This window comes from Pteropus alecto, unplaced genomic scaffold (assembly GCF_000325575.1).
Source record: "Pteropus alecto unplaced genomic scaffold, ASM32557v1 scaffold134, whole genome shotgun sequence".
Lineage (NCBI taxonomy): Eukaryota > Metazoa > Chordata > Mammalia > Chiroptera > Pteropodidae > Pteropus > Pteropus alecto.
The window spans coordinates 1,245,698-1,257,687 of NW_006436283.1; the positions used below are offsets into that span (position 1 = coordinate 1,245,698).

Below are 11,990 nucleotides of genomic sequence, written 5' to 3' on the forward strand. Positions count from 1 at the left end.
GTGCAGGTGAGGGGCAATGCGCAGGTGAGGGGCCCCGCACAGGTGAGGGGGGCTCATGCCCCAGAGCCCATTACCGCTTCCGGCCTTCCCGCGAGGGCGAGGTGGAGCCGAGTCGGCAGGCTCAGGCCCACCACCCCGGCCAAACCCCACAGCGATGGGGGCTGCCCGCGAGAAGCTGGCAGGGTCCGGGGTCCGCCCACCCGAAGGGGCCAGGCAGAGGCCCTGCACACCCACCTCAGGTCCCGGAAGGGACACCTCTGTGTGCAAGGTGAGGTCTGGCCTGGGGGTTTCCACGGAGAGGCTGTGTTTGCCGTCGCTGCTGCGGCGTGGCTGGGAGCGGGGGCCAGCCTGGGTCCGGCAGGAGTGGCCGGCGCCCAGGGGCGAGGGGGCGTTAAATTTCACCCACACAACCGGAAACTCATGGCTGAGGACAGTGGCCTGGGGAATGGCAGGGACAGCCTCTGCGCGCAGCTCTGGAGAACAGGGGCGTCCATCCCCTGGCCAGGCGGCCCTGCTGTGGGTGTCCGGCTGGAGGAGGCCACAGCGCTGACCTGTGGGTGACCATGGGCCCAGAGTCCTCGGTGGCAGGGAGGGCTGCGCTCACTCCTTTGTGGTCAGTCCTGGTCCGCTCGTCCCCTGCATTACCTGAGGGTCTGCCGCGTGCCAGGTGCCGGCGCCACATGAGCCTTGTCCTCACAGAGCCTCTGCTCTCACGAGAGGATTGGGCAGTGCACAGACTCACCTGTGTGGCCAGGTGGCCAGGTGACCAGTGAGGAAAACTAAAGGAGGATGAGGGAGCGAAGAGTAGTCGGGATGAGCGGCTCTGAGAGCAGGGCCCCTCGTGACCTCCCGGGGAAGGGGCCAGCAGGCTCGAGGCTCACCCTAGAAGCAGGCCGAGGGGCAGAGGGTGGCAGCGAGGAGGCCACCAAGAGAGCAGGGTCAGCTCTGAGGGGCGTTTGGCATTTGGACTCTGTCCTCCATCCCTGGGGACCCTCGGATGGGCCACAGGGTGATCTGAGACCCAGTCGGAAAGGTCTGCCCTGTGTGTGTGTGTGGGGGGGGTGCTGCCATTGTCCAGGTTTGAGGAGATGGGACTCGGACTGGGCTTGTGGCCGGAGGGGCTGGACGGGGAGAGGGCACCGACTGGGCTGCTGAGGGAGCAGGTGTGGAGGTGAAGGGGAGATGTCAGGGTGGGACCAGGCGTTGGCTTGAGCCGGTTACAGAAAATGCCCGCTGGTGGCAGGGGCCAGTTGGAGGTGAAGTCAGGAGTCCATTTGGCCTCCTTGGGTCTGAGGTGCCAGGGGTGGGGGTGGGCACCTGAGTCGGGAGGTAGAGGACAGAGGGGGCAGGTGGCACGCGTTTGGGGACCGTGGGCCCCTGTTTGTAAGGAAGGAGACCGCAGGCAGCCCCCCGGCGAGAGAGCGGATGGAGGATGGAGGCCCGGGGCTGAGCCTTGGAGCCCTCAGACTTCAGGGGTGGGGACGAGAAGGGCCAGCAAGGGGGACCACGAAGGGTGGCCGGCACTAGGAGGGGCAGGAGGGGATCCCAGGAGCGAGAGAGCAGATGCCACGGTCTGGCAGCTCAGAGATATTCCCTGGGTTCCAAGGAAATGGAGGAGTCCCGTGGCCAGACAAGTTTGGGGACCCCAGGTTGGGCAGCGTCAATCAGACCGAGTCCTGGTTAGAATGCCACACTGCATGCCAGCCTGCAGCTGTCTCATCTGACCGTCCTGCCAGCCGTAAAGAGGCACGTGTTAAACGCCCATTTTACAGATGAAAAAAGCGAGGCTCAGACAGGTGCCGTACCCGTCTGAGGGTGGGGAGTAGGTGACAGCTGGTGCACAACCAGGACTGCCTGCTGCCCAGGGCACCCTCCGGTAGGGCCCCTCAGGAGGCCCCGTCTTCGCTGTTCATGGCTCGGAACCCTACTCTGTCACATGCTCTGTTTGGGGATGAGGAGACCGCAGGCTTCCCAGGGAACTTGGTGGCAGCAGGCCTGGCGCCCTGGGCTTCCCGAGTTCCAGCTAGAGGCAGCGTGTGGGGGACCTGGTTCCTCGGAGGACAGCTCATTGCATCTCCTCCTGCCTGCTCAGGGCCCACTCGTCCATCATGAAAGGCTCCCGGGCCGTCAGCGGCCCCTCTGGCCCCCCCGAGTGCATGGACCTGAGTCTGACCGGCCTCCCTCCGCCCCTGTTCCGGCGCCCCAACAGTGCCTCCGCCGCGAAGCCCATCGCCCGCTCCGTCTCCGTGGTGGCGGGCAGTGAGCCGAGGAGAAAGGCGCTGGTGAGTGCTGGAGCCCAGGGCGGGGGGGGCGGGTCTGGGCCCCCCACCTCCTGGGGAGTTGCTGGCAGGTTGGCATCTGACTCCTGGGTAAGCTCCGCCCCTCAGCAGGCCCCTCACAGCCATCATCCTGCCCAGCCCTGTGGCCCTGTCCAGCCGTCCTGGGGTCAGGAAGGACCGGGGAGCTAACTCACAGGAGGGCAGGGCAGAGCCTGGACCCTGCCAGCGTCACACCCTCTGTCCCGCCTGCTCCACCACTGTTCGGATTTGTCTGGATCCAAAATGGGTTGGCCTGTGGGGGAGGGCTGAGCCCCTGGCGGCCCCGGAGGAACCGGCCGCAGGCAGCAGTGGTCTGCGGTGGCCAGGCTCCCTCGTTAGTGGACAGCACTGAGGACACACAGCCTTTGCTGCGGTTCCCGGCTGGGCCTCTTGCGCTGCCTCTTGGACCCTCCACCAGCCGGGGGCGAGGGGCTCCCACCTCCCTCCAGGAAGGGGAGGCCCATGGAGGCCCAGGACGCCCAGGCTGCTCCTCCCGTCCCCCTTCTCGCCACACCCACCTCCTCCCGCCACATCTTCTGCAAGGCCTGGCCCGGCGCCGTGTGAATGGGGGTGTCGCACCTTCGGCCGCGCTCAGGGCTTTCCTCTCTGCAGGAGGCCGCGGGGCCCGGGGGCTCCCGGGCCATCAACAACCTTCGAAGGTCCAACAGCACCACACAGGTCCACCAGCCGCAGGCCAGCCCGGCGTGGACCGATCCCCTCAGGTAAGCCCCGGCCCTCCCTCGGAGCCCCAGCATCCTCAGGGCTGCCTCTGTCAGCCCTTCGGGCCTCACCAGTGTGGGCACTGGCTGGGCAGTGGGACCCGAAGTGTGACCTTCCCACGGGGCCAGGCCTGGGTGGGACCAGCAGGACGAGCCTTGACCTGTCCTGTCTGCACGTAGAGGTGCGGACCTGCAGGCCGCCGTCCCCCGCCTGCTCCTCTTCCTCTGTCTGCTGCGCTTTCCTGTGGTGTCGGGGTGGCCACGGGAGGGCGCGTGACGCCTCTCCCAGGCGCCGTGGTCAGATCTGGACTGAGAAACGTTATTTTAAGCTCAGGACTCAGGAATGGAATTCCTTGATGGCGACCTGGCCCTTCCCATCCCCTCATAAAACGTCCCCATCTGCGTTCCTGGGGTCGGCCTCCCAGGCTCAGTGACTGTCTCCACTTGCTGTCCCCTCTGGCACAGACCAGCAGAGTCCCCCGACTTCCTGCCGCTCTTCGAGAGCAGCCCGGGCGGGAGAAGGCGGCCGGCCAGTCTGAGCAGAGCCTGCAGCGAGAAGGGAGCCTCGTGGAGCGTCCTGGTGAGAGAGGGGGCCGAGTGTGCGTGGCGCACCGGGCGCGACACCTGGCTCCTCCCCGGCCCTGCCGCCCCTGCCAGAGGGGCCGGTGGGGAGGGGCACACCAGCGTCAGCCCATCGTCACAACCTGAGGACCGTTAGGGCCCCCCCCGCCCTTCCATCTCCCCATTTGTGGGCAAGGCCATGGGGTGGGGGGCTCCGGTCAGCGGTGCATGCGGAGGGGTCACAGGCCGAGGGGGCATCTGTGGGCACTGACAGGATGGCCAGCCCGGGGCCTTCACCTTGCCGCCCAGTGCCCAGAGGCCCAGCACCGTCGGCACAGCGGAGGGCCCACGGAGGAGAGAGAGCACCGTACCCCTGGCACCCAGCTTCACCGCCAACAACAGGTGCGACCCCGCAGGTGCTGGGCACGGCCCCACCCACCCAGGGCTCTGCGGGCGACTCTGTCTCGTGTGCGGCCAGACCAGGGTGCTTTGGAGCTGGCGAACGAGTGAGCGAATGGCCGGCGCTCTCTGCCCGAGGGCCTAGGGAGGAGGCTGCAAGGTGGTGTCTGGCGCAGGGGGAGCCCAGGTGGCGTGTGCACGGGCCGTGGGCCACCACAAGGCTGCGCGGAGGTTCTTGAGCTTTGAGGCTCGGCTCCCGCGTCCCGGGAGTGAGGAACACGCGACCTCGGGCCACAGCTGCGCACTGTCAGCCGAGAGCCTGTCATTGTCTGGGCTGCAGTGGCTGCCTCAGCCACGCCCACTGAGGTGCGGCAGGAGGAAACACATCCAGGGGACGGCCAAGACGGCAGGGTCCGGAGAGCGTCCGGCAGGCTCTGCCTCGGCCGGCAGGCCTGGCGGCCGGGGACTGTTGGGACGGCAGGGGCCCTGGAGAGCACTGCCCCGGTGCTGCCCCGGGCTGCGAGGAGAGCTGGTCCTCGCTCTCGGCCCCCTCGACGGGGACGGTGGGGGAGGGACAAGGAGACACGTTTGCCTGAGCGCCAGCCGGGACTCCCATCGCCGGACGTGTTCGAGAGGGTTCTGCAGCCGTCCGGGGCCCCCGCAGGGAGGAGTCCGGGTTTCAATGCCAGGATTAAATTAAAAACTAATTTCTATCGGAGCGACACACGCACACAGCTGAAGTCGAGCCGCTCCACAAACTTACGACGAAAACTGGCAAACCCGTCACCCCTCCTGCCCTCCCCGAGTCCTGCTCCCGGAAGCTGCCACGTGCCAGCTCTTCTAGTGTTTTCTAGAAAACGTTTGCCTAAGTACGCTCACGCTGCTCGCTGCTTTCTCAGTCTTAGAGGGACTCGGTGTGGAAGACGGGGTTGCCCTCTCGTGCCCCCCAAGCTTGCACACGAGCCACCCTGCTCCCATCCCGCATCCGGGTGGGGCCGCGTCACAGCTCAGTGTCTCGTAGGGTTGTGCCCCCGCGTGGGACCCACACTGGCTCTGCCTGTGCCGAGTTCTGGTTCAGCATTTTGTTTTCTGTGGGGCTTGGGGCAGGTTGTTTAACCCTCCAGGGCCTTGTTTATACTAAGAGGTTGTTGGGTGCGTTGCCCCCAGAGTCGGGAGGGTCAGATGCACCGAGGCCTGAACCTCTTAGAGCAATGCCATGCGCGAGGAGCGCGGATATGTGGGGCACGCTGCTGCTTGTCCCAGGATCAAGAAGGATCTTTATTTCTTACTTGGTTGTCTGCGTACCGGCCACTTCTCCCAGACTGATGGCAGAACGGCCGTCCATACAGCCAGGCCGGCAGGTGCCCCGCCCATCACCTTCCCCTGGGGAATCCCCACGAGGCCCTGTCTTCTCCCGCCTGGGTCCCAGCTGGCAGCCTGCGCAGGCCACGTGCTATTGTCAGCCCTTTGCGGCCCCTGTCTGTGGGCCTCGCTTCCTCTGCCTTCGGTGGAGCCCAGCCCCCCACAGAGTCAGTCCCGAGAAGGGACACGGGCTGTAGTTTTTCAGACCACGTGCCTGAGAACGCTCGACACTCACACTGGCCTTGGCTCGGCTGGTGCGGAGTTCCGCACGGGAGGCGGCCCTGCCGTCTGGGAGGCTGTCCTGCCGTCTGGGAGGCTGTCCTGTCTGGGGGGCCTGTCCTGCCGTCTGGGAGGCCGTCCTGCCGTCTGGGAGGCCTGTCCTGCCGTCTGGGAGGCGGCCCTGCCGTCTGGGAGGCCTGTCTTGCCGTCTGGGAGGCGGCCCTGCCGTCTGAGGGCTGTCGCCGCCGCTGCCTCGTCCTGGTCCTTCTGCGTGCTGTGCTTTTCTCTCCGGAGGCACTCTGGACGTCTCCTTTGCCGTGAAATCTCACAGCATGGGGCCTGCGACGTGGTCCGTTTGCCGTCCCCGCGTGAGGCAGTGGTGACTTTCTAGTGGGGTTCACTTCTAGGAAATGTCCTCTTGTCACTTGTTGGATGACTTTCTCCCGTCCTTCCCGCTCTCTCTTGGCTCCTGTTGCTTGCACCGTGCGTTGCTTCTGCCGGGTCGGCGGCGTCTCGTCTTTTCTTTCTCTCTCGCTTTGGGATCCGATGGGTCGACTCAGCTGTCCCCCCACGTCTCTCACTGCCAAAAGCCCCTCTTGTCCCCCAGCGACCCCTTCCTTCGTCTTGTTCCTGGGTCAGCTGTCACATCCTTGCGGACGCTGCCGCCCTCCGCTCTCCCCAGCTGGGCTCTCCGCGATGTCTGAAGTCAGCCATGGTGGGAATGTCACACCGTGGAAACCGGCGAACGCCGCCAATGAGAGCTGTGCCCCCGGAGCCGCTGTCAGCGCCCTCGGCACAGCCAGGAACTTCGCGCGGGCCTCGTTTCCGCCCCATGCTGCTCACTGGCCTTTTCCTCCTCCGTGTTCTGGCGTCCTGGCTCTCAGAACTAAGAGGGAGGCTCTAAAAGTTGTCTGTGGGTGGCTGGGCAGGGACCAGGCTGCTGTACTTGGGGGTCCCCACCTGTCGGTGTCTGGGGCTTTTCTCTAGGTGCTCGGTTTCCCCAGGGGCAAGCTGGGACCAGAGGCGGTGGAGGCCTGGCTCAGTGCACTGACCGCTTCGCCTGGACGGCACCCCTCGGTGCTCACAGGGGAGGGCATCAGGGTGCAGCTGCTGCTCCGGGAGAGCCAGCTCCTCCGTTACCTGCACCTCCACGGGGTGGGGGGCAGACAAGCCACCTCGCTCCAAGCCCCGCAGCACCCAGGTTTCCTGTCTCACGGCGCATCGCTCCCCACTGGCCCGTCTGTCTCATCCTCCAGAGCTTCTGCGCATCTCTGCCTCCGTCCCCACCTGCATCCCCACTTGTCTTCGCTTGTTTATGCCATTTTTATCCCTTCCGGCGGATTCGAGCAGGGCAGACAGGACAGTGCATTCCACCTGTCACGTTGAACTGACACAGAGAAGTCCTGTCTCCATCAGCCGGTCTGTGGCCATCCTCCCCACGTCCAGTGTCAGGGGTCATGGTTTCCACTGCTCGCAGCTCAGGCCCTGCTGGGTGGAGCTTTCTCAGGTCCTGGGAAGGGGCCCACTGTTCAACGCAGTGGCCATGCAGGGGGCCGGCACGGTCACTTGGCTGACACCATGGCGAGCAGTGCCGCTGAGCGCGACCTGCAGCTCGCCCCCCAGGGCTTGACTCTGGTCCTGTCTCTTCCCGCAGGAGCAACAAGGGAGCTGTGGGCAACTGTGTCACCACCATGGTGCACAACCGCTACGCCCCCGTGGACACGGCGCCCCCCAAGAGCTCCAACCACACGGCGCCCTCCCTCAAGTAAGGCTCTGGCTCCCGCCTCGGCATACGCTGGCCCAGGCCCCAGGCGGGGCTCCGCAAGGGCGTGGGGTGGGGTGGGAACACAGACCAGGCCTCCCGGGGTCACCAGGTGGGGTCCTGCTGAGAAAGCCACAGCCACCCGTGCTGTGGGCCCCCTGACCAAGTCCAGAGCCCAGGAGGGTCTCGGTGGAGCTTGGCCAAGCCACGCAGAGCAGCCATGCGCACGTCACCCCGTGCCCGCCAGCCAGTGTGCTCGCCCAGGGCTGGCCCGCCAGTCCCTGAGGCACCCCCGGCACCGGGCCCTGTGACTCCTGAGATCCCTTCGCCTTTTTGGTGTGGACAGCCTGAGACCCTGGGTGCCACTGGATGGGCCCTGTGGGGAATAGGTAGCTCTGGGGATGGGCCAGCAAGTCAGAATGGGGAGCAGGCCTTTGTGGCCCCCTCACGTCCCGAGGCGCTCCCTTCCAGACCTGTGTCCGCATGCAGAGTGACCCCTGGGACCGTGAGCCCAGAGGAGCCAGGCACCACGAGCCTTTCTCTGTCCCACTCAGCAATCTCATCAAGGCAGCCACCGGCGAGGGCGAGGGCAGTGGCCTCGGGAAGACGCAGAAGAACTTGGCCGGCAGCACCCACGTGGCCCAGAACAACTCGGGGGCTGCCGTGGGCCTGCTCAGACGCACGGAGGTGACGGAGGAGGAGGCTGAGAGGTGACCACAGGTTGGGGGCGGGGAGTGGGCCAGAGGCTCCAGCGACAGTAATTTTCACTTAGTGGTCGTTTAGAATACGGGGGCTGAAAACACCACGTGTTGTACGATTCTGTTTATCCAAACCGTCAAGGAAAGGCCAGTCTCAAAGGACAGAGCAGAGTGCTGGCTGCCTGGGGCCCGGGGACGGCAGAAGAGGGCTCTTGGGGGCGATGGAAACGCTCGGAAACGGATCTCACGGCCAGTCGTGGGGCCCCATAAATTCACCAGAAGTCGTTGAATTGTGTAGTCAAAAGGGATGAATTTTATAGCGCGTGAGTTGTACTGCAGTGAAACTGTTAGTTTAAAAAAATGTTAAGTGGAGAGAGGATATAGAAACCCCCAACCTATGGGGCTGCCCCCTGAAGCTTGCCGCGGGGAGACCAGCTGTGGCCCCAGGCCCGTGCCGTCACGCCTGGTCAGGAAGTGCTTAGTGATCAGAGGGCAGGCCTTGATAGCCTCCACCTGGCTGGTCAGCCACCACCTGCTGTCCCCTTAGAGCTGGGGGACGACATCCTGGAAATGGGTGGGCATGGGGAGGGGCAGGGGGAGGTCGGAGCGGCAGCTCTGTGCACCTGCCGGCTGCCCTCAGTGGAGGGCACTTTGGAGGGCAGGGGTCCTGTGCGCGCATCCTGTGGTGACTACGTCCTGGGTGTTCCGTTTGCACCTTTGCCCGACGAGCCGTGTGGTCCTGAGGGCCACAGCTACGGCTTCTTGTTTCACCCGGTTTGCTGAGGAGGGTTTACACACGACGAAACACACCCGTTCAGAGGGACAGTGGGTGAGTTTTGACACGTGTGCAGTTGGCTCTATAGATACAACATAACAAGATGCAGAACATCCGTCACCCCCCAAGGTCCCCTCGTAGCCTATTATCCAGTGTCCCCCCAACCCCCAGCCCGATCTGTCCTCTGATAGCTTTGTCCTTTCTAGAATGCTCTATGAGCGGAGCACACGGCCTGTGGCCTTTTGCGTCCATGAGTGGCGTCTGCCACCTACACATAGTGTTCGTCACAGGCAGGCGGTGGGTCTTGGGGTTCCTTCCAGGTTCTGGCAGGTGCGAACAGTTTGTGCATACGGGAGTGTCGGCCACCTGTAGAGGGCTGTGCATGTGGCTGCTGGCTTCTCCGCCATGCTGGGCCCTCTGGGGACCTGGAGAGGCTGTCGCTCAGCTGCCTGGTCCGTGGCGGCGTGGGGCCTGCCTCCGTCCTGAGTCTGCTGTCCCGGCAGGTTTATCCACCAGGTGAACCAGGCCGCCATCACCATCCAGCGCTGGTACCGGCACCGGGCACAGCAGCGCCGAGATGGAGCCGCCAGCCTGAAGTGCCTGCTGGCGTCCAAGCAAGAGGTCAGTGTGGGTATGCGCGCCGCACCGGGGCTCCCGGCGTGTATAGGGCGTTTCTGGGACCATGGGACTGAAACCAGAATGACCCGTGTCCACCCTGCCGGGCACCCGCTTCCTCCTCGCCCTGAGCCGCTCGCTCAGCAGGGCCTGGGTGTCGGGAATGCTGGCCGCCCACCCCGGCTGAGAGGCCTGGGCAGGTTTCTGGTTCGGGCCCCTGCTCCGTGATGCAGAGCCATCCCTGCCCCAAATTGCTGCCGGCTGCCTGTGAGCGGGGCTTGTTGTCTGTGGGGCAGAGGCGTGGCGGGGGTGTCCTGGAGAGCCCACATCTAGGTCGGCCGCCCATCTTCCCAGTCAAGCTGCCGTGGCTGTGGCTTCTGCAGGGGCAGCGGCAGAGGCTCAGGGAGGGGAGCCCGCTGGACCTGCACCGGCAGAAGGAGGCGGCCCGGAGGAAGGCCCGGGAGGAGAAGGCGCGCCAGGCCCGACAAGCAGCCATTCAGGTTTTGGGGCGGCCGAGCCGCACAGGGGCCCAGTGCTGAGGCAGAACCCCTGTTTCCTAGAGCACGACTGCACCCCTGGGGGGCCCTGCCCGCTGCCCTCCCCGGTCCCGGGACACTGGCCTCGGGCAGCTTGGCTTGGGAGGGCGGGGGCCAAGCTGCCTATGGACGAGGCTGCTCAGAGGGCACGCCCGGCAGGAGCTGCAGCAGAAGCGAGCCCAGAAGTCGGGCGATGCTGAACTTGGGATGCTGAAGGGGGCCCGGGAGCCAGGGGAGCCCCGTCCCACCCCGGAGCCACCGCTGAGGCTGGGGGGCACCACTCCCCAGACCTGCAAGGCTAACAACGCAGGTGAGGGGAGAGCCCAGAGGCTGCCCTGCCCCGCCCCCCTCTGCCTCCCGTCCCTCACCCCTCAGGGATGGCTGTGGCCCCTATGGCTGCTGACCGGTTGGTGGCTCCCATTCTCCCTCCACCCCGCGGAGGGACCCCGGCTGTGTGGCAGACGCCCAGGCCCTGCTCCTCTGCCCTCGCCCCACCCCCTCTGGAGCTGGACACGGCTCCACAGAAGATGCTTCCTGACCTTTCACTTGGAAGGGCGGGGCGCCCCAGCGTCCCCTCTGCTCTGTGAAGCCCACTATGCCTGACCCCTTCCCAAGATGTGTTCTGCTCCACAGGGACTGGCTTCCCTACCACAGGCCCAGACGCACCCCGCCAGCCTGCCCCCAGTTCGTCCCCAGAGCCCCGGCAGTTCTCAGAGGACAAGCTACAGGTTCGGTCACAGCCATTTTTGTGGCCGTGGGGTCACTCACGCCAGAAAAGGCCTCCTAAGATGGGTCTTGTTTCTCTACCAGAGATGGGGGCTCACAGGGCTGTCAGTGATGCCGTGGGGTGGGACCGATGCCCGAGCCTGCAGAGAAAGCTGGACGCTCAGAGATTAGGGGACAGCAAGGTCATCAGACAGAGGGGTGGGGAGGCCAGGCCCGGACACGCCCTACCTGGCCACCCTTTATTTCTCTGGAGGTGGGTCTGTGAGTGCCCCCGCCCCTGTTCTCTGAAGGCCTCACCAGCTTCTCTTGCCCTCCATCCGCTGCAGGACACCAGCTCTCAGGATGCAGCTGGTGAGGCTCCAGGGACGGCGGGCCCCGCCGGGAATAGGGCTAAGTCCAGGGCGACCCTGGATGAGCTGCTGGACACGCTGAAGCTGCTGGAGGAGGAGCCTGAGCCGCTGCCCCGCCCCAGGGCCTATCACAAGGACAAATATGCCTGGACCGACGAGGTGGCCGTGGGCGCCCTCCCTCAACCCAGCCCTGGGCCCTGGCGTTGTTCCCTGCAGGGCCAGGGGAGCGTAGTGGGGACCAGATGGGGCCTTATGGGACCACCTCCCCCCCCAGTTTTCTGATGGCTTGCTGAGGCATAGGACCCTCAGAGTAATTTGGGGGTGGGCGCCGCCTCTGCCAGCGGTACCCACAGGCAGCACCTTGCGAGGGTCTGAGCAACCAAGGGGCCTTTTCTTCCAGATCAGGCCCAACTGCCTTCCCTTCCTGTCTCCTGCCCTCCTTTCCCCTGGGGGTCCTTAAGGGGCTCTTGCAAGGCCACCCCAGAGTCCTTGGCTGCCTGACAGTCCCAGTACTGTGGCCTCTCCCCTCAGGAGGACGATGCCAGCTCCCTGACCGCCGACAACCTGGAGAAATTTGGGAAGCTCAGTGCGCCCACTGGCCCTGCCGAGGACGGGGCTCTGCTTTCGGAGGCCAAGCTGCAGAGCATCATGAGCTTCCTGGACGAGATGGAGAGATCAGGGCAGGACCGGCCAGCCTCTGTCCCCCAGGTGTGGAGGGGACCTTAGGCAGGGACGGGGCAGTGGGTCCATCCTGGGGGACCGGGCCTGCCTCAAATGCACCGTGTCCTCAGGGACTCGCGCCGGAGGAGGGACTGGGGTGCCTGGAGTCTGTGTCCGAGGTGAGCACATCCGTGATGCGGCTGAAGCTGGAGGTGGAGGAGAAGAAGCAAGCGATGGCGCTGCTGCAGAGGGCGCTGGTAACACCTCCGCCTGCCCGCCGCCTCCGCCCC

General features: G+C 65.4%; 1 protein-coding gene across 1 annotated transcript in view; it reads left to right on the top strand.

The window, feature by feature from the left end:
• CEP131 (centrosomal protein 131) overlaps nucleotides 1–11,990 on the top strand; it is an 18,137-nt gene continuing 6,147 nt past the window's right edge. The window contains 13 exon segments of the mRNA XM_025047101.1: nucleotides 1–24; nucleotides 2,093–2,282; nucleotides 2,931–3,040; nucleotides 3,503–3,617; nucleotides 3,873–4,000; nucleotides 7,233–7,343; nucleotides 7,895–8,050; nucleotides 9,317–9,434; nucleotides 9,812–10,274; nucleotides 10,598–10,692; nucleotides 11,017–11,199; nucleotides 11,572–11,748; nucleotides 11,832–11,957. Of these exon segments, the coding sequence (XP_024902869.1) occupies nucleotides 17–24; nucleotides 2,093–2,282; nucleotides 2,931–3,040; nucleotides 3,503–3,617; nucleotides 3,873–4,000; nucleotides 7,233–7,343; nucleotides 7,895–8,050; nucleotides 9,317–9,434; nucleotides 9,812–10,274; nucleotides 10,598–10,692; nucleotides 11,017–11,199; nucleotides 11,572–11,748; nucleotides 11,832–11,957 (1,980 nt within the window). The 5' untranslated portion in view covers nucleotides 1–16.